Source organism: Polyodon spathula, chromosome 29 (assembly GCF_017654505.1).
Source record: "Polyodon spathula isolate WHYD16114869_AA chromosome 29, ASM1765450v1, whole genome shotgun sequence".
NCBI lineage: Eukaryota > Metazoa > Chordata > Actinopteri > Acipenseriformes > Polyodontidae > Polyodon > Polyodon spathula.
Genome location: NC_054562.1, coordinates 7,441,020 through 7,464,030, shown reverse-complemented (window position 1 = coordinate 7,464,030; position 23,011 = coordinate 7,441,020). Strand labels below are relative to the sequence as shown.

General features: G+C 40.2%; 1 protein-coding gene across 2 annotated transcripts in view; it reads left to right on the top strand.

Moving 5' to 3' along the window:
• Positions 1 to 22,999, top strand: part of LOC121302376 (serine/threonine-protein phosphatase 2B catalytic subunit gamma isoform-like) — a 30,168-nt gene extending 7,169 nt beyond the window's left edge. Inside the window, exons 3-13 of one of the 2 annotated variants that reach the window (XM_041232307.1) lie at positions 3,205 to 3,316; positions 5,685 to 5,830; positions 6,200 to 6,339; positions 7,213 to 7,290; positions 7,498 to 7,592; positions 8,721 to 8,846; positions 9,621 to 9,698; positions 12,909 to 12,993; positions 14,138 to 14,235; positions 17,074 to 17,100; positions 20,731 to 22,999. In XM_041232307.1, coding sequence (XP_041088241.1) covers positions 3,205 to 3,316; positions 5,685 to 5,830; positions 6,200 to 6,339; positions 7,213 to 7,290; positions 7,498 to 7,592; positions 8,721 to 8,846; positions 9,621 to 9,698; positions 12,909 to 12,993; positions 14,138 to 14,235; positions 17,074 to 17,100; positions 20,731 to 20,912 — 1,167 coding nt within the window. In that variant the 3' untranslated portion in view covers positions 20,913 to 22,999. The remainder of the gene's footprint in view (positions 1 to 3,204; positions 3,317 to 5,684; positions 5,831 to 6,199; positions 6,340 to 7,212; positions 7,291 to 7,497; positions 7,593 to 8,720; positions 8,847 to 9,620; positions 9,699 to 12,908; positions 12,994 to 14,137; positions 14,236 to 17,073; positions 17,101 to 20,730) is intronic. The other variant, XM_041232308.1, reaches the window with a different exon arrangement.
• Positions 23,000 to 23,011: the final 12 nt, after the last annotated feature.

Genomic DNA, 23,011 nt, shown 5'->3' with positions numbered 1-23,011 from the left:
ATAAATATTCAAAAGAGCCGAAGCCACAGGCCTTTCTTCAGCAACAGGTTCTAGAACTCCTAATTGGTTTGTAAAGATTCTGAAGTGGGCTGTTTTATGTAACGCATTCGCATTCATTTCAGCCTAACAAAAATCACAGCTATTGAACGGGTCCCTCGCTTGCTCTGCCGTCTTTTATTCCTTTCTGTTTATGATACTAATCAACTCGGAGCCCTCGAGAGTCCAACAATACAAAGTTCAAATGGCTTTGAAGTGGAACAGTCTGCCGCAGGATCCCTGATTACCCCCTAACATGCACACACAGTTTTTCTCTCGTTTTTCTTCTTCACAGTAATTTCTCCTCCATTTCGGCACCTGCTCCTCAATGAGCCTGGGTTGTTACATTTGGAGCTGAGAAGCGTCTTTTTTCTTGTTATTTAATAATTATAATCCCAGTTCATAGTTATATGGCCTCACTTCAGTAGCCTTCATTTAATCATTTAGTACGTTTTGTCTATTAAATAAATCGCAGCGAGGGATGCGGCTTCCCTTAACAGCTCTGCAAGCGAGAGAAGACACAACTCTGACCTGAACATCCTTTAGTGTGGTTACTGAAATATTGCTCTTCAGTTCTAATTGCGTGCCGTACATCTAACATAGGCTGGCTCAGCATTAGCTAGTGCTGGCACCCTTTTTATTTGCTAATCCTAGTTTGCTTGAAATATTTCTGTGGCAGGTAGCTGAAACTGATGATCTGCTTCTATCTAGTCAGAGCACCTGAACACAAAGTGTTTTAACTACTTCAGTAACTTGACATGAGAACCACTTGTAAGTATCCCTTTCAATTCTAGACAACGTAACCGCACAATCACATCCTATGTTATTTTCTGCATCTAAAAGATATGCGTTTTAAACAGATTGCAGATTTCAAGGCTTGTCTTTTTTTTTTTTTTTTTTTTTTTTTAATAAAAATCTGTATATTTCATTGATTACTTTCAGGAGGCATCACTTGCTTTCTCTTATTTTTCCATTGGGAATTGAAGACGCTCTTAGTTACTGATTTTTTGCTTGGCACAAAAAAAGCCACCGAAACACAGCATTTTTAAAAAGCAAAGCCGCCTCGGGGGGGTAGTGCATGCAGTGAGTGGATACTAACTACACACTGTACACAAATTATGCAGCTGTAAGTGTACCACCAAAGCTTGTACGAGATCTATTTCTGTTTGCCTGGCTTGTCACAAGTGAATATTTAAATTCAAAGACGTGCATGTTTTCAAGCAGATTTTTTTGTCATTTTGCAGTGGGGGGTGGCGAGTTCAGCTCTTGTATTAAAACTATAATAACCACTTTTTTTTTTTTTTTTAAGATTATATAAACGTTCATCCCAAGTTAATTGCATTACATTTCCTTAGACTTTTTTTTTTTTTAAGCTGCGTCTGAAACTCTTGTATCCTGCTACAGCGCTGCTTAAGAACAAGTCTCTTGAATTGCTCTCTTGTTTTTATTTTTTTCCTTCAAACTACTGTATGGTGTTTGCACTCATTCTAGTGGAGGCTGGGTTCTCTTGCTCCAGTATTGTGTTGTCATGAGGAAGGGTGTCAGTCCGGGTACATAGGATTCTCCAGACGAGCTCAAAGCCAGATCAAGGCAGATTTATAGAACAGTAGTCATAACTTAACCACGCAGAATTCAACCGCCATAAAGTATTAACAGAAATATAAATATATAAATTCTACTTTTATTTGAAGTTCTTCATGAAGCGCAGATGTTGTTAAACCCTACATCATGTCAAGCATGTTTTGTTATTTGGTCAAAGCCAAGCAGTAGATTACACAGATAAAAACCCAACCGGCCTCTTGCTTGCACGGACGCATATTTCAAAGCAAGTTTAATTATTGGCTAATGAATGGAAATCTGTTTGCAGTTCTGCTTTATGTTCTCATCAATTGCCCATTGTACTGTCACAAAGACTGTTTTAAAAAAGCAAAGCAGCACATTTTCATTTATGTAGATCTGAAATTAGAATTCAGACACTGGCTTTTTGTATGTAAATAGTCTTGAATCTTTAATCTGAAAACCTGTGACCATTTGTGGCTGTTTATTCAACATTCCTCTCTGGTTCACTAGTATTTAATAATAATAATAATAATAATAATAATAATAATAATAATAATAATAATAATAATAATAATCTGTTCTACTTCACTACAGCTGAATGGAAGTAAGATTCCGATTACATAAGTTTCATCCATTTCATCCACTACTACAGACTTGGTTAGCCACACTGTACAGGTAACAAGCTCAGGTGTGTCTTTGTTAAACTCACACTAAAACCAGGAATGGATCAAACTGCTAGCAATCTTATTTCCATCTCTGTACGGCATCTGTAAGTGTTTACTGTTTATGAACTGGATCCAGATGTAGACCAGGGAAAGCGTTTGTTATCGGACCAAGCGGAGAGAATCCCCTAATTAAGTGATTTGTCTTCTTCTGAGACCTCTAGTGTGTCCCTCTGCGTGGGGAGCGATCATGACACTGCCCTCCAGTAGTTTACTTCCAGTCGTCGTGACTAATGTTTGTCAGTGTGGAAGCCTGATGGTCTGGGAGTCTAATTGATTAGCTCTGTACACCAGGGAAACCAAGCTGGGCACACAATGGTTTTGTACAATTTATTTTGATTATTGAACCCCTGAACAGCTACACAGAACGATTTCAAATAGCTACAGTCATGAGGATGTCTCGATCAGACCTCCACCAAAGATAATCAAACAGCAGATCACTTTTCAGTGTATTTACTTCAGGCTAGCACTCAATTGAAATGCAAAAGCAAAACAGGTGTATCCTTTTGAAACTGATAACAGACCCCCAAGTACGTAATTGTTGTACAAGGGTTGTGACGACTCTGAGTTTATTTCAGAATTTAAATCCTTTTGGATTCCATCGGTTGCATTGGAAATGACAGTGAGTCACCTGGACTTTGGGCAGTACTTCTTAATGACAGAACAGGTTTTAACCCGAGCCCCCCCCCCCCCATGTATTGCTGAGGGGTGTCTGTATGAAGTCTTGCACTGTCCTCGGTGATCTGTACTCTGCTCCTGTGTTAATCTGTTCCATCCCCTTGTTCTATTTATTTTAAGGTGATTTGTATGGCTAATGCAGCTTTGTTTATTTTTGAATTGAGCATCGTAAGCCTAAACTAAACAACCCTCTCGCATTGTTTTGCAGTGCGTACTGTTTCTGTGGGTTCTGAAGATCAACCATCCCAACACCCTCTTCCTTCTCAGAGGCAACCACGAGTGCCGGCATCTCACAGAGTACTTCACCTTCAAACAGGAGTGTAAGTGCAGCTCAGTACCAGCCCGACGGGGGCGCCTTAACCAGGGAGCAACGCTTCAGATACAGGGGCAGCGCCGGGGAAAATACACTGGTGCCAACTTCAGATTTCAAATCCATTTTGTTCCTACTTAGTGCTAGCATTGTTGCAACTTACACCACTTTTCTTGTGTTGAAGATCCTTTTTTTTTAATGCATCAGGATCTTTTAAAAGCTCCTCTCAAGCACTGCCTGTGCTGTAGATCTCCCACTTAGCTAGGGTCATGTAACCTAGAGCTCAGGAAACAGCAGATCCATAGTTGCATTTAAAAACCATATATCTTAAACCGGGGCTGGGATTTGAAATAGCAACGTATAAACGTACAACCGTAATGCTTTCAATTACAAGTACAAACTAATTTGCAAGTGCCGAGTTTGAGTTGAGACTATTATACAGTGCTGGAGATGTGTTACTTTCTGTTGGATCTGCCTCCTGTGCCAGTAGGAAACCATGCCTGTATTTAGAATTAGACTGACGGAATCCCACGCAGTTGAAAAATACATTTCAATGAAGTGGTCTGGACACTCCTTTGATAACAAGCTTAAGTGAAGTCCCAATTGATGCGTTTTCAGAAACTACGAACAACTTTGATTTGGGCTGCAGAATCACCAATTACTTCCAGATTTCAGCACATAAGACTCAATTATCAGATCATATTTTTCTAGTCTGTTCTCTACTCCTGTATTTATAATTTTACAATCAAGTGATAGAAGGCCTCTTAAGAACGCAGAAGTCATTTTGTAACAATGTGTAAGAACATTAATGTATTTTTATTAATTTTTTTAGTCAATACTTCTCCCATTTGTTACACCAGTTCTGAAAAGCAACCTGAATTTTCCATTCTCCTTGGGTAATGTCACAGATTTGTTATGCTGTGTTTGTGCTGGCACTATGATTTAATGTGTACTGATCAGTTAAGACCCAAACTCTGACCAGTTAAGACTCAACTCTTAAGACCCACAAGACTGACTCGAGACATTTTTAGCTCTTTTCTTGGACCATTTGCAAACCATGGTTGAGCCTTCCTCTAATAAGATAAAAGTGAGACTTTGGTCATCTGTTTGGGTCCCTTTTAACCACCTAAAGGGATTAATAGCTTTAAAATTCATTTTCATTTCCTCCGATTAGCACCAGCAGCATGACCCAAAATATCCAGTATCTAAGTCTTGGTTATCAATTCACCTACTGTAATGTGAATGTGTGGTCAGCCCAAATGCTCTGATAAGCGAGACTGTGGATGACCATTGCAGTAAACTCGACTACAAAGGATTTATATTTTGGTGCGAACAGTGCCACCCGTGAATTCAAACTTCTTGCATCCCGCTGAAGGAAAGTTTTAGTTAAAGAAGCCGGTTGTATTGATAGCGACGTGGAGCTGTGATTTTTTCCTGCTTCTCCAAACACCCTGCTGCTGCTGTTGCATTGCTGATCCAAGGTCTTGCTTCCATTAAACCTATCTGGGCTGGGTATTAACACCCAAATACGACTCCGAAGGCACATGATTAAGAACTATATTTAACCTTGAAATCCTGAGCCTATGAGTTTGGAGAAGCCCTTTGTGCAGATATATTTATAAACATCTAAGAGGCAGTGGTGTGTGGTGTTATTGATACACCCACAGAAACTTAAGAGGCTACGCTAAACAAACACAAATATTGATTATGTACGATAACATAAATATAAATTCAGTAAAATCAGGTTCCATCTTGAGATGCAAAAGAAACTACATGTGGTTTTCTGCTGTGGGAAAGTTTGCCAGCAATTTGTTAAAGATAGTCCCTAAAGAAAAATGCAACTTTTGAAATGCACTCGTTCAAGTCTCTGTGGCAAGTTTCACTACTCAAAATGAAAGCCCACTTTGTCTACACTGGTGGTTTTTCACGCTGGCCCTGAAGTATATCCCCCCCCACCTCTCCAGGTCTTTGTTTAAAGATATAAAATTGCAGTGTGTTGATGAACACAGACTCTAGAGCAGTTACTGTAGCTGCACAGTTTAAAGTTTCCGAGGCTGTCTCAAGTGCTGTCTTATGCACACTTGAAAACTATCGAACATTTAAAACAAATATTTAGTTTAAATAAAAACTCAGGGCTTTTGGGGGTACTTGAAGGAGCAGAGTTTGAAAAACACCGATCTAATTATTTACTGCTGTGCTTGCTCAGTAAAGCACCTTTTAGCTACTTAATTATAATCAAATACAAAGTGTAACTATTGTTTCTTATCAGTATGGAAGAAATGTAATGGCAGAGAAACATTGTCTTATAACGGGTGAAGGAGCTGCAACTGCTGCTATGACCTATAACCTTTATTATGATTTTACTGTTTCTCCTCCAGGTAAAATCAAGTATTCGGAGCGGGTATACGATGCGTGCATGGATGCCTTTGACTGTCTCCCGCTCGCCGCACTAATGAACCAGCAGTTTCTTTGCGTACACGGGGGGCTGTCTCCAGAGATCAACTGCCTGGATGACATTAGGAAAGTAAGTTGGTATTGTTTATGCCCGTAGAGCCCAGGTTTCAAGTACAACTCGACACAAAAAGGGCTGTCGCTGTGATTATTTTCTGCGAAGGCCGTATTGTCAGCTATCAGTTTAGATTTTTAAGCAGTGTGACACATCATTAAATTAAAGCAAGAGTGTTCATATACCCCAGTGCACAGTGCACTACAAGGTATTGGATTTTAGTCAGTGATGAAATGGGCATGGCAAAATTAGCTGCAGTTAATGTCGATTGATTACAACTGATGCATCATGCAGACTATGCTTAGCACAGCAAATCGTCAAGGATGTATTCACGCTCTTGTTTTGTGCCCTGTTCATTCCTGCCTGTTCCCTTCATGTGTTTTCCAGTTAGACAGATTTAAGGAGCCGCCAGCCTTCGGACCCATGTGTGACCTGCTGTGGTCCGACCCGTCTGAGGATTACGGCAGCGAAAAGTCGGCAGAGCACTTCAGCCATAACAGCGTACGAGGCTGCTCCTACTTCTACAGGTACACGCGCTCAGCACTTGAAAACACTCCAGCGATCACTTTAGATTTACTGTAGATTGCTCCATTTCAGTAATGCTAAACCTGGGCAGTTCTCAATCTATTGTTGGTTTCTAACCCTGCACACATGCAGATATAGTAGAAACCCCTGTCATTTTCCATCAGACTTATGGAATATATATATATATATATAACTTATATATATATATATATGAGACAGCCATAGACAAATGTCTGATGTAGCAAAGCACAGATTATAAGAGTAAAGAATGATCTCCATTCCTAATTGGATTTCATGTCACACACAGTAAAAGTCTCCTCCAGCTTTTTAATATTACCCTCAAGTAGTGTGACCAGATGTGGGAGAATCGAAGCGCTTGAAGTCGCTGCTTTGCTTGGAAGGCAGGGACCATGTTAGTGAAATCCACGATTTCTTTTGGAAAGCCCGTAATTGTAATTGATTTTGGCTATTAGACATTAGACATTTTTTTTTATAGGGCTGGTCATACCCATTCGCCAGCTGTTTGCAATTCCTACGGTCTTAAATGAATGCAGGTGGTCTCGGCAAATTGCAGATGATTTATAAAAACTGCCAGTCTGCCACATGAAAGAGCAAGTTTGTTTGTGTGTGTTGTGTTTTCACCACCGCATTGATGTAAGCAAAGAAGTTAGTAATTACAAACGCACTGACCATGCCAAACTGTAACTGTACCTCTGCAAACTGCCGAACATGAACCCCTTAGAGAAAGGCTGTGTAACTGCAGCTCTGGTTCAGGTGGAGTTTGTAGGGCTGACTTTGCGACTGATGTGGCTTTAAGAATATGGTAGTGTGTGTGTATATATACTGTATTTCTTTTCTCTCTTTTTGTTTTTCAGTTATCCAGCAGTTTGTGATTTTTTGCTAAATAATAATTTGTTGTCAGTAATCAGAGCACACGAAGCTCAGGATGCAGGGTAAGAAAACATCTTTTAGTTTTATTTTATTGTGTTTTGAGTTTTGATCTCGTAGTTTTTGGCATGTACTTACAGAATGGAAATCTGTACTTATGTATGTTTGTCTGTATCCATGTTTATCTGTCTGTTTTGCATCGGTATCCTCTGTTTGTATTTGTTCTGTTAATCGGTATAAAAGTGCTAAAGGCTGTACTGCTGTTTCCCAAGGTACCGAATGTACAGAAAAAGCCAGACGACAGGCTTCCCCTCATTAATTACAATTTTCTCGGCACCTAATTATCTAGACGTCTACAACAACAAAGGTAAGATTTTAAACATAAGAAAATGTTGGTGGAGAAGAGGCAGCTGTTTGGTCCATCCAAGCTTTTCCATTTCTAGCACGGCATTAGTGAGGATGAATGAATGGACGAGTCTGTTTTGTAGTCATTGATTTGTAATTAAATTCTTCTCTTCCGCATGCATTTGTCCAGTGGTAACATTTCAAAATGATTGCTCAGTTTCACCATGTTTGAATCAGGACTGTGACTTGTTTGCCTTCAGTGTATTCTTTGTTGAAAATTGTGTCACGTGCGTCGTTGTAATTCGAAGCTGATATCGATTTTGGCACATCCTGCTTCTTGCCCAGTGAATCAGATTCCTGCTTCCCTTTGGGGGGGGATTTTGGTTATTAGTCTTTCCTGTTCGATACAATTGCTTTGTTGTCTTTGCAGTGCTGTGTCCAGACAGATCATCTTCTTCTTTTTTTTTTTTATTTTAACCAGGTTGTTACCAGCGGGCACAGCCTATCATATATCAGCGCCTCATTAATCTGTGTCTCATTTTTACCTGTGAAAGTGGGTCAGTGATACGCCTGAGTGGGTTAATTGGGAGGCACCTTGCTTTTGTACACCAAGACAGATTCCAGAGACAGCAGCACAAGGCTTAATACAGCAAACTGTCTCCATGTGCACTAATAAAGACCTGATCACCATTTCTATTTGCACAATTGCTAAATATTTTGGGAGCGCCAGCATTGTCTGACCCTCCGATGCTCATGACAGCAACGATTTCTTCTGCCGGTTTTCCAGCTGGTTTGTGATGTGTCTGCGCACCTCTCTTTTCTGTTTAAACCATTTTACCTGGGGACCCTTCTGAAAATCCATCTGAAAATGTAGACTACGTCTTTTTAAAAACTGGATTCAATTTTAATTACCATCATCCCTACCGCCATGGCAGAGTTATCAACTTTGATTTAATTCAGCACAGGGTTTGGAAAGAGTAATAGTCCTGATTTTTGTGTGGTTCTTAAGCTTGTAACCTCATCTCACTGATGGGATCAGAGTCCGATTCAACCCCACTGTGTTGCAGCTCTAAAAGAAAAAGCCCTATACTGAGGTGCATGGGAACATCACTGTGTTGAGGAATATGCTTTCTCTCTCGGTGCTCTGCAGCTGCTGTGTTGAAATACGAAAACAATGTGATGAATATCAGACAGTTCAACTGCTCCCCTCACCCGTACTGGCTGCCCAACTTCATGGACGTCTTCACTTGGTCCCTGCCCTTTGTCGGGGAGAAAGGTGAGTCAGAAAAATCGGTTGCAACTTGGAAGAGAATAACGCTCCTATTGCATAGCAGATTCCATCGTTCTAGGTTTTAGTACAAGCTGTATTGGCCACAGTGTATAGGTAACAAGCCCAGGTGTGTCTTATTAAATTGTTAGTAAAACCAGGAATGAAGCAAACTGCTATACTTGGGGCTGTATTAGTAAAAGTTAATGGAGTTGATTCAGTTGATCTAAACGTCACTATAAATCATAAAAGTAATGGGAAACCAACTCCTTCAGTAGCATGTGTGTGTCGTTAGAGTACAGTGGCACGTTTGGACCTATTTTTCAATGTTTAAACAGTGGGGGTGTGTGATCAGTCAGTTTTTAGACCGATTGAACAGACCCAAATGTATGCTAACATTTTTAAATGACATTACTTAATTCTATTGCTTTTTTGTATATGAATATGTTTTATTTATTTATTATTTATATAAATATCCTTGGAGGGAGGGTGTTTTTCCCCCTTTAAGAAAAACCACACTACAGTACCACAGACATATACTGCACGTTTGCTAGTGTGATATTTGAATACTCTAGAACATAGTTGCATGCCTTGAATCCAGTAACCTGGACTAACGCAGCTGTGAAGAATTCCAATGGTGTTGCTGATCGCTAGCTAATCCTTGGGATTGGAGGTCAATAGGTTTGCACTGAGCAGAGTTAAAGGTGGTTAGTGAATGCTCGCTGCACAGGGAGCCTGTCTGATGCTGCTGGCTGACCTGGAATTGTCTGATCTGTGTTGCAGTTACAGAGATGCTGGTTAACGTCCTGAACATCTGCTCTGATGATGAGCTCATGTCAGAGGGAGACGATACCTGTGAAGGTAAGAAATCCCAGCTCCTGCAGTCAGCAGGAGAGGAGGCGGAAGAGGGGGGAGATTAAAGGCACAGATTTTTTATCTTACACTTTTTTCCTTTTATAAGGAGCACATCACTTTGAAATTGCTCTAGTATTCTATACAGTTAGATTTGTACACAGGAGCAGTACTGTAGTTATGACATCTGGAACTGATTTTATAATCTGCATTTTTGAAGAATGCTGTGAGTTTGCTTTGGAAGCATTGCCCCAGGTGATTACAAACTTCGTAGCAAAACATATTTGTGTACATTAATTTGCAGCAGTACCTAACAGACAAGGCAGCGACAGTAAGGCGTGAGGGGGAATAGTAGTTTCCAAGTCATTATGATTTGTTCCTGCTTTCTTGAACTTGAATTCTGATGGCACAGTGGTAGACTCATCAATCGGCACATAATCTACACAGTGTGGAAAACAAGCTTTTCACACAAAGCTGTCACATTTATAAAAGGCTTTAATGACCCCACTAGTGCATTGAAAGGGAATAAGCAAAGTGCTAGTACCAGGCACAGTCAATGCACATAGGATTAATGCACATAGCGTCAATTCATACAAACACTCCAAAGCCATTTCTGGAAATAAAACCCCCTACTAAAATGATTAGCTTTTTAATAATGCAGCACATCTGCATGCAAGCATTTAATGACTTCATGGTGGCTTTGGTTTGGGTTTTTTAAATTAACCAACAATTCAGGAAATGTGATACTAAAAATAAAAATGTGGTTAAGGTTTTGGTTTCAGGCATGTATAAACTTATGTGAAAAATGCACACAGAAATGAAGATCTACTCATAAACCAGGCAGGGTAGCTTTTGCTAACCCTCTGCATCACAAATGCGATGAATCTGAACCTTGATTTTTGGATGTACTGACAAGATGCAACTCCATTATAAAAGCGTAAAGTCTTCAGTTTGATGTACACTGCATGACATCCCTAGTCCAGTACATGTGAGGATGTGGTGGGCAGCTTGCTTGCAGTTTAACTCAGTCAGCCATCTGGCAGGGTTTCGAAGCCTTTGTGCCAACGATGAATCAGTCAAGGTCCAGCCTCCCACACAGACGCATTTCATCACAGAGTGACCCAGCCAGTTCAGGGCTCCACACTCCTCTCAACTCCTCACTCCTCAATAACTCAAGAGCATGCTTGGTTACTGTCTAGCACCATCGAAGGAGTGTTTCCGAACCGATCAAATCAGTCTTTCTGTTCGCTCAGTGGCAAGCAGTTGACTTCTGAGAGATGTTGCTCTCCGTTTTCGCTTGAGTGATTTAATACAACAGAGTGAACCTCATAACAGAGTAACAGGATGCTGTCGCCCCTCACTGCTATCCTCCCAGTTTGTGAAAAGCACGGCGCTGGCATACACTAACTGGCATCACATTAGTGGGGAGCAAGCTTCCAACTGAAATTCATAGTCATGATGTTCTCACTGTGTAGTCCACTAGTTGAAATGTACAGTATAAGAAAACATAGTATCTACAAATTCTATACTGAAAATTTAACAAATCGGTAATACAAAAAGCTTTTATTGACAGTAAAATCATTGTAATAAGAGTGTCTCACGTGTAATGAACGTGTTTGCTCTACACTAATTTTTCTGTTCAAACTGAACTGATGTCTTTAAAAAGAAAAAACTTTGATAGTTTAACATGCACTTTATTTTTTACTAACCTAGTCGATAATTGGAAGTGTGGTCAAACTGTATTACACCATTGAAGTTACTGTCTCATTATAATGGAAACATCATGCAAAACTTAAATAGACAAGCTTGGGGTATTTGAATTGCATCTTTAATAGAACAGTCTCCCTGGCGGTCTCCATTTTACACTTTGTTACAGTGAAGAGTATTATTAATAATAATAATAATAATAATAATAATAATAATAATAATAATAATATGTATTTGGCAGATGCCTTTAGCCAAGGCAACTTACAAGTGTTACAGGGCAATACAAGGTTAAATGCAAAATTATTATTTAAATACAGTACAGTTTACAATAAGTGCACTTTATATTACTAAAATACAGGCGAAGATAAGGTGCAATAAGTTTATAACAATGCATATATACTGTCGCCTAAAAGTGATAGGACAGAGGAACAAGTCTAGCTCATCAAGAAAGTGAGTAGGGGGACTAGGGGGGTGGTAGAGAACAATAAGAAGCAGATGACAGGGAGAGTGCTTTTCAATGATGTGAAACTCAAGTGCTGACGGAGAGGGAGGAGAGAGCAGAGGGGATCGGAGTTCCAGGATGGAGAAAGTAGGAATCCAGTTTCCCCCTCCTCGTCCTGAGGAGTAGGGGAGAGCGAGAGGGCAGCTTGGGTAGCAGTGTTCTCCGGGGGGGGGGGGGATCAGTGTTTTGTGTTTCTGCGAGTCGAGAGAGATGGGAAGCGTAGGTAGAGATTAAAGCTGCCTTGTTGCAGGCTGATTGGCAGTTCCAGAGAGAGAGAGCGAGCAGGAGGAAGGAGCTGCAGAGGATGGGGGTGCAGAGGTAGAGAGAAGTGCTAGTGAGAGATTCTGTGAGTGCGAGAGGAGGGGAGCACTGGGATGGCAGAAAACGTCATAGTGGATAGAGGGGACCGTGCTGCAGTCAGAATGTAGCAGAGGCAGGGAGCAGTGTAATGTACTGTACAGTACGCTGTCAAAGAAGCACGTGCTTCAACTACGGCTTTGCATGTGTGACAGGTTTATTTATAACTAATAATGAGGCATGCAGCGAAATGAAGCATATGTTAAAGAAAAGCTTGGTTTAGCCTAATGAGCCGTGGGTTATTATAAAATGAGGCGTAGCTAATTGGTTGTAAGCATGATGGTAAACTTATTTAGATGCTAATGTTTTGAGGGGATGGAATAGATTACAGCTCAAGGTCCGATAATACGTGATTTTGTTAAGGTTAGGCCATGCTGACAACATGATATTGTTAATGCTAGTAAATAGATGTCAATGCTGGAGCACTCTCACTGGGGGGCTACCATTCACTTCAGTGCTGTAGATTAAAAATAACAGGAACATTTCTTTTTGAGGAAGCAGATGGGTTTTTTTTTTAATAGGTAGATGTTGCAAGCTTTCCCTGCTCTATAAATATAGGAAAATGCCGTAAGGTTTTTAAACCCCTTGTCTCTTGCATTAAGAAAAGCAGTCGACACTTCAATGAACCTGCTTGCTCTGTTTGCCCGTTGCAGGTGGTACTCCAGCGGTGCGCAAAGAGGTCATCAGAAACAAGATCCGAGCCATTGGCAAGATGGCGAGAGTGTTCTCTGTACTCAGGTCTGTGAAACAGGGTTTGGCTTGCATTGAGTTAGCATGGTCTGCTATCCATTGGACAGTGATTAAAAAAAAAAAAAAAAAAAAAAATGTAGAAGATCCCATTCTCTGCATTTTGGATTTTTCTTGCCAGCTCAGTGTGAAGTGTGATTGCAGGATGCACTTTTAATGTCATTTGAGCAACTTTTTAAAAGGTCAGACATCCTGAGGAAACAGATTTTTATCTTTGCAATGTCAACAGAATGGACCAGAAAAGAGATCACAAATGGTGTGAGCATTATACACTCGGCTTAAAAAAAATAAAAATAAAATAAAAAAAGGGTGGTAGACCACCGTCCCTGATCTCTTTTCTTTTAGTAAGCATTTCTGTGTTTAATAATATTTGTAGACATGTGCACTAACTGCAGGAAACTTTCCCTGTGACGTTTTACAATTGGATACTCCTAAAGACCTCCTATCACAATGAAAAAGTCAAGTGAACATTCGCAAAATGTGTGTGTGTGTGTTTTTCTACATTTCTAAAAACAGAACTTCCTGTTTTTTAATAGCAATATAGATTTTACCAAAATAAACACAAAATGAATAACTTGCTGAATTTGAATTAGGAGCTGGTTTCTCAAGAGTTTTACCTTTTACTTCAAACATTTGCCATTAAATTTCTTAAAGGGGTACCTAATGACTTTTATTGTTACATGTTCCCATGTGCTGCTACAACTGCTTATGTAAGGTGTGTGTATTGTTTTTAAAATATATATATTTTTGACATTTTGACCACATTGTTTTTAAACTTAAATTGCATTCCCTTGTCTCAAGATGGCTTCCCATGTACCCACATGGACCTCTCGGAACTCCATTTCCCATCATCCATTCATGGGAAGCCATCTTGAGGCAGGGAATGCAATTGAAAAGTTTTAAAGTGGTCAAAATGTAAAATAACTATATATAAACAATGCACACACCTTACGTAAACAGTTGTAGCAACACATGGGAACACGTAACAATAAAATAAAAAGGTCCTTGTGCACCCTTTAAGTTTCGTTTTGCATTTCTGAATGTAGCACTGTTGGGGGCTGGGTAGCTGTGGATGAGCAGTAAACTACACTATTAACACGATTAACCCTGACCCTCCTGGAACGTGTCTCCCCAGAGAGGAGAGCGAGAGTGTGCTGCAGCTCAAGGGGCTTACTCCTACTGGAACCCTGCCCCTGGGTGTGCTGTCTGGGGGTAGACAGACCCTGGAAAGCGGTAAGTCCCATGCCTGTACCCATCCTCTACTTCTGCTACTGCTGCCACTGCTGTCTGCTTGATGCCTTCCAGAGCCCTGTGTATGCTTCCTCCTGCATCCCAGTGCACTACACACCAGAGTATACCAGAGTTCTCGCAAAATAAAACTTCACGTAGGTTGGTTTTCAGATGATTTCTTCTAACTTCGCCAGGATTGGAAACTCCTCGATTAGTCCTATTACAGAAAGGAGCCTGGAGTCCGCGTATTTGACCCCCCTGTTTTAAATATAGCTGCATCTCCTAATGGTAAACCTGCAGACTCAGATTCCATTTCCATGCTTTGATAAGTATGATCAGTTCAGAGAAGAGCAGGGGGACCTGTTTGCTAAAATTCCTGGTCATTTCAACAATCTACCTAAACAAGGGGAGTTTTGAAATCCAGGACTAAGTGAGAGGCTAGAGCTTATAACACTTTATTCCCATTCACACACACAAAAAGCACCGCAAACCACAAATAAGGAACACAGAATTACTAGGAGGGCTAACTGATCAGAGATTATATCTGCTACCCATGTGCTGCCTTTCTGTGAAACATGTTGGGTCATGTTAGCAGGCTCTTTGGCACCTAAAGACATTGCTGCCGTTTATAGCCGGCTACACAGCCTATGAGAAGTATACAGTGATCCCTATTCTGGGTGTCTTATGAAACTTGGGGGGTTATTTTTGTCACAACCTGACCTGGAACTTAAAGCCCCCAGTGACCTAACCTGATGATGTAATGACTTAGGAGGCCCAGGCCAGCCACTTGGTTCTAATTCCATGAGCTTTAACTAAAGCAGGCTGGTCACTGCACTCGCACCACCTTGTCACAATACAGAACGTCCTGTGTGACGTCACAAAACAGACGGCAGCCTAAACTCTTAAACTGATCTGAAGATTCCAGCAATATCTCTACTCTAATCAAGGCTTTCAAATAATGCATCAGTTAACGATTATTAGGAAAATAGATTACATTTATTTCATTGGGTGGAATTTATTAACAACGGCCAGAATGAGTCGTTACTTGTAATTTTGTGCTAATTCTGTTTTGGGTTGTTTGTACCCAGTCCTGGGGTTTAGAACTACCTTCAATTAAGTATTATTTAACTGATCAAGAGCCAGGAGCTTATAGCAACATGAACAACTCCTACAGCCTCAGGTGTGACTTATTCACGCTTTGATGAGAAGTGCAGTCACTTCAGATTTACCAGGGGCCTGTGTTCAAACTTGCACATGGTCATTGCAATAATATACCTGAACACAGGGACGCTCTGAAACCCAGGACTGGGCGCAGGGCAGTTGTGAGTTTCAAGTTTTGCAGCACCAATATGTAACCTTACTTTACAGTTTCAAACCCCTATATACTGACCACAGTTGTGAAAAAACAAGAAGCAGAATTAGACTTAACACAAGAAGTCACAAACGAATGTGTTATTAGAAGTTTATAGCAGGCGTTAATACATCCTCTTATTTATAGCAGAGATCACAGTGTCAGCTGACTCTTGTTGCTAATGTGTTTTGATATTTCTGGTGCAATTTTTGTATTGACTCTTGCCATTTGCTGGTGTTCAATACAGCTGGCCATGTAGAAAATACTCTGGTGTGTGTGTGTAAAAGAGCAAAGTTTCTATCTCCTGAATTCTGCATTAAATGCACTCTACCTGCCTGTGACTAACACTTTCCTGTATTTTTTTTTGTCACATTGTTTATTTGAGAGCTTACTGTATTGTAGACCTTTCACAATTCTGTCCTCAGGTGTTTTAAAGGTGCATGAGCTATGTAGGTTGTAAAGCCCCTCTCTAAAGTACTGTAAGTGAAAAGTTTACAGAAAACCGTTTTAGCTAAACTAGATTGATATAAGCAGCGTGGCACGCTGAGGATAATTTTAGAGTACTGTACACTGCTTGTGAGATCGCAAAAAAAAATGACAGAACGTGTTAGAAAATAGCAATGTCTTCTTGTGCGCTGAAGTTAGCATCCTTAATCTGGAAGCAGTGAAGGGAGAAACGCAAAGCATCAGCGTGCACATATTCATCTTTGTGGGTCAGTGTGTTCAGCCATGCAGCTATAGAAAGACTTCAAAGGATCTCCAGTAAACTGAGTCCTAGTGTGAATCTGACCCCAAGCAAGTTAGATGCAGATCACTGAAGCCACTTTTAGCAACTCTGGGTTATAAATAGGGATTAAGGTACTCGACAAGGTCACAAAGGACCTTGGCCATATCCCACATCTGTACTCATTTAAAACAGTAATAATCATTTGCTTGAAACAGTTATTGCCTGTGTTTTTTTTCACGTTGACTCAAGTGATGAAGCCTGTTTTTCCTTCCACAACACTGCAAGTTTACTCCCTTCCTGTGTTGCATGTTATCTGAGCCTTACGCTTTTGTTCAGTTCCCCCTGGAGTCCCCCTCCTATGTGAGATCAAGAAGGGGAGGCGGGGGGGGTATATATTACCTGTAACACAGGAAGGAAGTGAGGGGGGAAAAAAAAATATTGTGTGGTTTCAAGATAAACAACTTGGAGATAAAAGCCAATAAAAATTCACAGATTCCAGAAGCAGGTGATTTGAACTTAAACAAGCAAGGAAAATTGTGTCTGTCAATGATCTTTATTTTATTACTGAAAATCTGCATTAACCTTCCAATATTGTGTTTTTTCTCTGTATGCTTTGTAACTTTGGCTAACATTGGCACATGTGCAGGGGAAGTTGTGATGGGGTGGGGAGGGAGGGAGGGAGGGGATCTCTAGTTGCATTGATAACTTAACTCACTCTTTTTCATTCATTTTTGGCATGGCACTACTACTCACACTTACTCAGCCACCGTAGAGGCAGAGGAAGCACGAGGTATGCAAGTCGTCAGGGCGACCCTGATCAGTGTTTCTGTGTTGTATTTCAGTATGTGGTTTCCCTACCCTCTCTCTCCCTCTCCCTTTCCCTCATAATGTGGTAAAACCTCCATGTGGAAAATGGATACTCTTGCACCACCAGAGACTGAAAGGCAGAACAGAAGCCCTTCAAAATGTATAGTATTTAGGGTTTAGATGAGCAGCAATTTGCAGAATGATCAGGCCAGTATTCATTTATTTTTATAATCATCAATCAATCAAATTGTTTTATTTTATTTTTTTTTTTTTTAAATAATCTGCCCTCCCTTCATGAAACTCTTCTGCAGGTCGTGCCTGCAGCGGATGGGCATGTACACAGTTTGATTTTTGGTCACTTCAGGCTGTCAGACCCTTTAATATATAATATAAATACCAAACATGCTGCCTGATTACAGTATCTACAGTCTATAGTGTTGGGAGAGAGACAAGTTATTTCCTCAGGTATACCTTTGTGTATGTAGATATAGATTTTTTTTAACAGATCCACTTATTCTCTGCCTCTTACAAACAGCTAATGCAGTAGTCCCCTTTTCACCCCTCTGCCAAATGTCACATCGGTTCTCAAAAACACACACATCCTGCCCGCTTAACACCTACTCAGAAAGTAACAGCTCTTGTAGCAGGGAGACCACTACAGCAGCTGCCCTTCTTAACAATACCACTGAGAACGCCAACGCAGATTCTCCTCTTTGTCTTCCAGCCCACTTGGAATAAGATCATCTGCATTTAGAGTTATTGAAGCCTGCAATTTTGTTGAGCACATAATTGTTCTACAGTATGTGTAGCACATATAACTTTTTTTTTTTTTTTTAGTCAGTGCTTTTATATGTACATCCTTATAGACTGCTGCTGATCAGCAGCTTTTGTTGTGTTCAAAACCTGCCACTTATGTTAAAATCTGTCAGCAGCTTATTTAGCTGTTGCATAAGAGTATTGTTATTTTGAGTAGCTTGCTAGTCAGGTGGCTAACCAAAATATTATGGTGAGTCAACCACAGTTTAAAGCGGCTATTCCAGTAGTTTTATAAGTCTTATTTTTATGAAACCAGGAAAATCACATTTGGTTGGAGTTAATGAGATCGTCAATTGCCTCTAAACCTGAAGCGTTGCTTTACAAAGATGCTAAAATGGATGTGTCCAGCATCCCTGGCACCAAAAAACACAAATCCATCTTTGCCATCGTGTTGTATTTTCTGTTTGTTGTGTTCATTTCACAGAACATTTAAGTCAAATTTGAAGGCTTTACACGGTTTTGTTTGTGTTCCATAACCAGGTATAACACTTCTCTGTGAAACCTGTCTCCAATTCTGCATGCATCAGTGCAACAAACAAAAGCACTGGTGGCTATTGAGTGCATGTTAATACAGCATGGCATTTGAGACTGTAGCTGGCTGATTTATAACTAGTGCAGCTACACGGCTCTCCACTCCAAGCGCTTGTGAAAGAGTGCAGTATGGGGGGGCGATGACACGACACTGCAAGATTTCTGGTTGTGCAAGATTAATCAGTTTTTGTTCTGTAATGCCTGCCATTTATATTGTGGAATAATGTTGTTGCATTTAACGTGTGTGTGTGTGTGTGTGTGTGTTATCACATGGGAAGGTTGTGGTGTGTTTCTTTAATTTCTAAAGTGTTTAGAAGAGAGAAAAAAAGTACCTGAACGTTTGCGGAGATTAGGATGTGTTATGTTTCAAAGTTATATATTTCTAAACCGCAGGTCAATAAAAATATATACCCCAAGCATAAGCATGCAACGCAATTAATAATATAAACGAATGATAAATTAATACAAAATGCTTCTATTAAAATAATGTGTTCGATGCACTGACCCAGCGTGTCTGCTTTCCTGAACTGCCAAAAGCAATCGGAAGAGCCACACAACACAAGAAGCAACCAAGACAGTGTAACTTCCACACATGCAAGGATGCAAGCACGGGCATGCTTCACATAGCTTGACGTAGCCATGCCGGTGTAACATTACTGCATGTGCTGCTGTAGGCTTTCATACAAACACCCAGGAACCCGCGGCGGCCGGGCTGCCTGTGTACAAATTACATTTGGATATAAAAACTAACAAAAAAAAAAAAAATCCAGTCAGTTCATTTTAATGGTGAATCCTGGATTGCGTAAATCAGGTACTTTATTTTCAAACTTTGTGGAGTTGTGTTCATGGGATTGTAAATCTCAAGCCCTGTGTTGTAGCCGTTTCCAGCTCGAGTTTGGTGTCTCGTTTAAAGGTGATGAAGAAATGGAGCGGCTGGCTTTTCTCTCTTCCTCTGACAAAACCTGCCGCTAGTGGTGTTATAACTAGTTGACAAAATACACCTCCTGAGGTCAACGTACATCTTGCACTCTTTCAGCGCGGTGCAGAGCGGGCTTTGACCCTGTCCTCTGGGGAGGGGGAGTGTAAAGTCGGGAGCTCCATTTATTTCACAGATGCTGCTGGTTTCTTTGTTCCGATACTCAGCGGTAATTGTATTGCTCGCCAGCTCCTGTTCTTGTAAATGGCGATGAACAGGACGAGTTCGGAGAACACTGAGAACATGGTTCCTCTTCCACATTTTCATTAAAAGGGCAGCGTTACGGAATGAATCTCTTAATCTCACGATTCAGTCTTTTGGTTATTTTTTTAATACAGTACAGATCTTATCACATAAACTGTGCTGGGTCCTAAACAGTCTCCTTCTAAACTAGGATTGAAATGTGACAGTCTTGCTTTTGAACCCATTCTTAGGCTCTTGTTTGAGCCGCTGTCTAGCTGTAGGTCACTCGGAGTCTGTTTGCTCACTGCGTTACGTGGAAGCGGAATCATTCACCAGCACTGTGACTTCCACACTAACCGTACTAATCTGTGTGAAGATGATCAAATACTAACCACTGACCCGCTGTTTGTTCCTCCTGTGCATGTTTAAAGTAACATTTATATGTGGCTCACAATCCCACCCCCCAAAAAATAAATACAGGTAAAATCTGTGTTTCAGGACTGTAGCGACCAGGGTAGGGTCAGTCAGTTTGCTAAGTACGAGGGGGCTCCACCAGTGGGGAGTAAATTTGAATGATTGTAGCATGCAAAATGTTTTACCTGTCGTGCACGTTCATTTGGTGTGGATTAACCAGCCAGCTGCTTCCCCTATTGATGGACTGCTGCCAGCCAGTAATATCCTTTGACCCAGAAGACACTGCTAATGGGATATTGCCTAGGAAGTTATAGATTTCCCCTGAGGCATGGGAAGCTCATAACTTTCTGAAACCTAATCTAGTACCCGATACCACGTTTTAAAATGGAAGTAAATGTTTGCAATTCTTCTTGAACTGCCCATTTTAAGACCTTTTATAGCCAAGGTTTATGGAATCATTTTGTTATCTACAATCGCTTAAACAGTATGTAAGACTATTTGATTTCAGAACACTTGCGTTCATTTTGCTGCAGGTTATCGTTTTTTAACCCAAGGGCAGGTTTTACCTGTATATTATGTCGGCAGGTTGAGGGTTGTACTGGGAGTGGTAGGTGGCGTCCCTTCTGTTTTCCATGAATTGTGAGACCTGCAGTCGCTTGAGGTTTTGATTTCTTTCTGTACGTCTCTTGACAGCAATTCAAGGCTTCTCCCCTCAGCACAAAATCCGCAGTTTCGAAGAGGCGCACGCGCTGGACAGGATAAACGAGAGGATGCCCCCGCGCAGGGACACCCTTGCTCAGCCCGACGGGACAGTGAACTCCCTAAACGCAGCCAACTCTCCAGACAAGAACGGGACGGGCAACCAGACACAGTAACCTGGCAGAGAGAGGGCAATGACGAGAGAAATAAAATCGTGGTTTTATTTATTTATTGACATAAAAAAATAATACAAAAAAAGACAACAAAAAACGCAAAGCGCGCTCGAGAGAAACGCAACGTTGTCCAAGTAGAACTGGTCCAACGGCAGTTTCGAGTAGCCTTTACTTAACTACGACAACGAGAGAGAGAGGGAGAGAGGGAGAGAGAGACCATTTTGTAAATTTGAATTGATGTACAAGGTAAATAACAACACCTTTTTATTATTCAGGAATTATATACGATATAGTTCAACCGAGTGCTTCTGTGTTGTGTTTCTGTGTATGTGAGGGAGCATTTAAAAAAATTATATATATATATATATATATATATAAATCCAAATTCGGATTTGAAATAAGTTGGGCGGGATTCTAAATCAAAATTAGATACAGTGGCATGTTTGGAATACACTCACACCAGCCTTTCACACCAACACCAGAGAGAGAGGAATATGCATGAGAATTATTTGATGAGCTGCTGTTGTCTGTCCAGAAAGCAAAATATCGAAGTAGTTGTACGCTAGGTTGTGCAATGTAACGCTTGGACAGCAGTGTGTAACAAGTGATCAAAAAATGGGTGACTTGATGCTTCCCCTTTGAACTTGTTATGCCATATAATTATATACATGTATGTATATGATGTTTTTTTTATGTGTTCCCTTATTTAAATGTGAGAGAAGTATTTTCTACCGACTGAAATATGGTACTCAGTCTTGGTATAAAACTAAGCCAATTCTGCAGTTTTATGTATTATAAAGTAATTCTATTGTAATCTTCCAAAACGGTTCCTTAGGGAAAAAAAAAAACAAAACAACAAAGCATTATCAAATATCTGGTTTTAATTCCAGTGCAGTATTTTAAAATTATTTGCATCTTAAGTGAAGACTGACTAAAATTTACAGCGTGTAGGGATCTGCTGGTCACCACTGCAGAAATGCACAGCAGGTGTGAATATATTGTCCTGGATTACATTGCGTTTTTATTAAATTAAACTGGTTTGTAGGTTCAAAATCTTCTTTTGCATTTAAAAAAAAACTCTTTAAGTATGAAATAAAGAAGATATTAAGGCCACTTTTTTTTTTTGTTTTTTTTTTTGGCTCTTGTTTCTGAGTTCTGTCGACCGTTTTCAAACATATCTTGCAGAATGTACAGAAATATTGTTTATTGTTCATTTCTTAGCTGTAAAACCTTTTTTGTCAAGTAGTCGTATTGCAAGGCCTCTTTTAAAAAACTGAGTTGTATCACTCAAAAAAAAAAAAGAAAAAAGGAAAAATGTCTTTTTTTTATTTCTGTTAATATTTGACACAATCTTTGGGTGGGTGGGAGAAATAGTTCGCTTTAAAATACTATTCTGAAGATTCTTTACATATAAAAAAAACCACAACACAATCAGTAATGTGTTTATTTTTTGTATTTATTATATAGCGGTGTGTAAATGCAAAATCGCCCCACAGTATTTAATCTATGTAAGTGCAATACAACAGCTGGTCACTAGGTGGCGCCAAGTTGGTAAGACTACAAATACTGTGTACAATGTCTTAAATTAAAACACAGACTATTGAAAAGATACTTGTTATCGCACACTGCCTGTGACTAACAGGGATAGTAATACAGTGTTATAAAACATTAGCGAGCCCTTCAAACTTTGGAGAAAGAATCAGTAAACAAACAAAAAAACTGCACTACTATGAAAGTAGATGTACAACAGCAAAGAAACACAGGCTTCTGCTCAGACTGTGAGATGTTAAAGGGAATCGTGTGCAATCTGCTCCTGGAACCGGACTCTGCAGCTGTTTGCCATACCCGACAAGGGCTTGGTAGTTTCGTCTGTTTTAGTTTCACCAAATGTTTCAGAAATCGAAAGTATTCCATTGGCTTTTTACAGTAGGAAAACAAGTTCCACGATAACAAATCAGTAGATGTGGCGTCTAACATTGAAAACAACTCTTAATATTATAACAACAGATACTACATGAATTAATGCAATATACCTGCATTAACATATAGATCTGCTGTTTATTTTCCCTCCCTAAACTGATGATGAGTGCATCTTGGAGTGA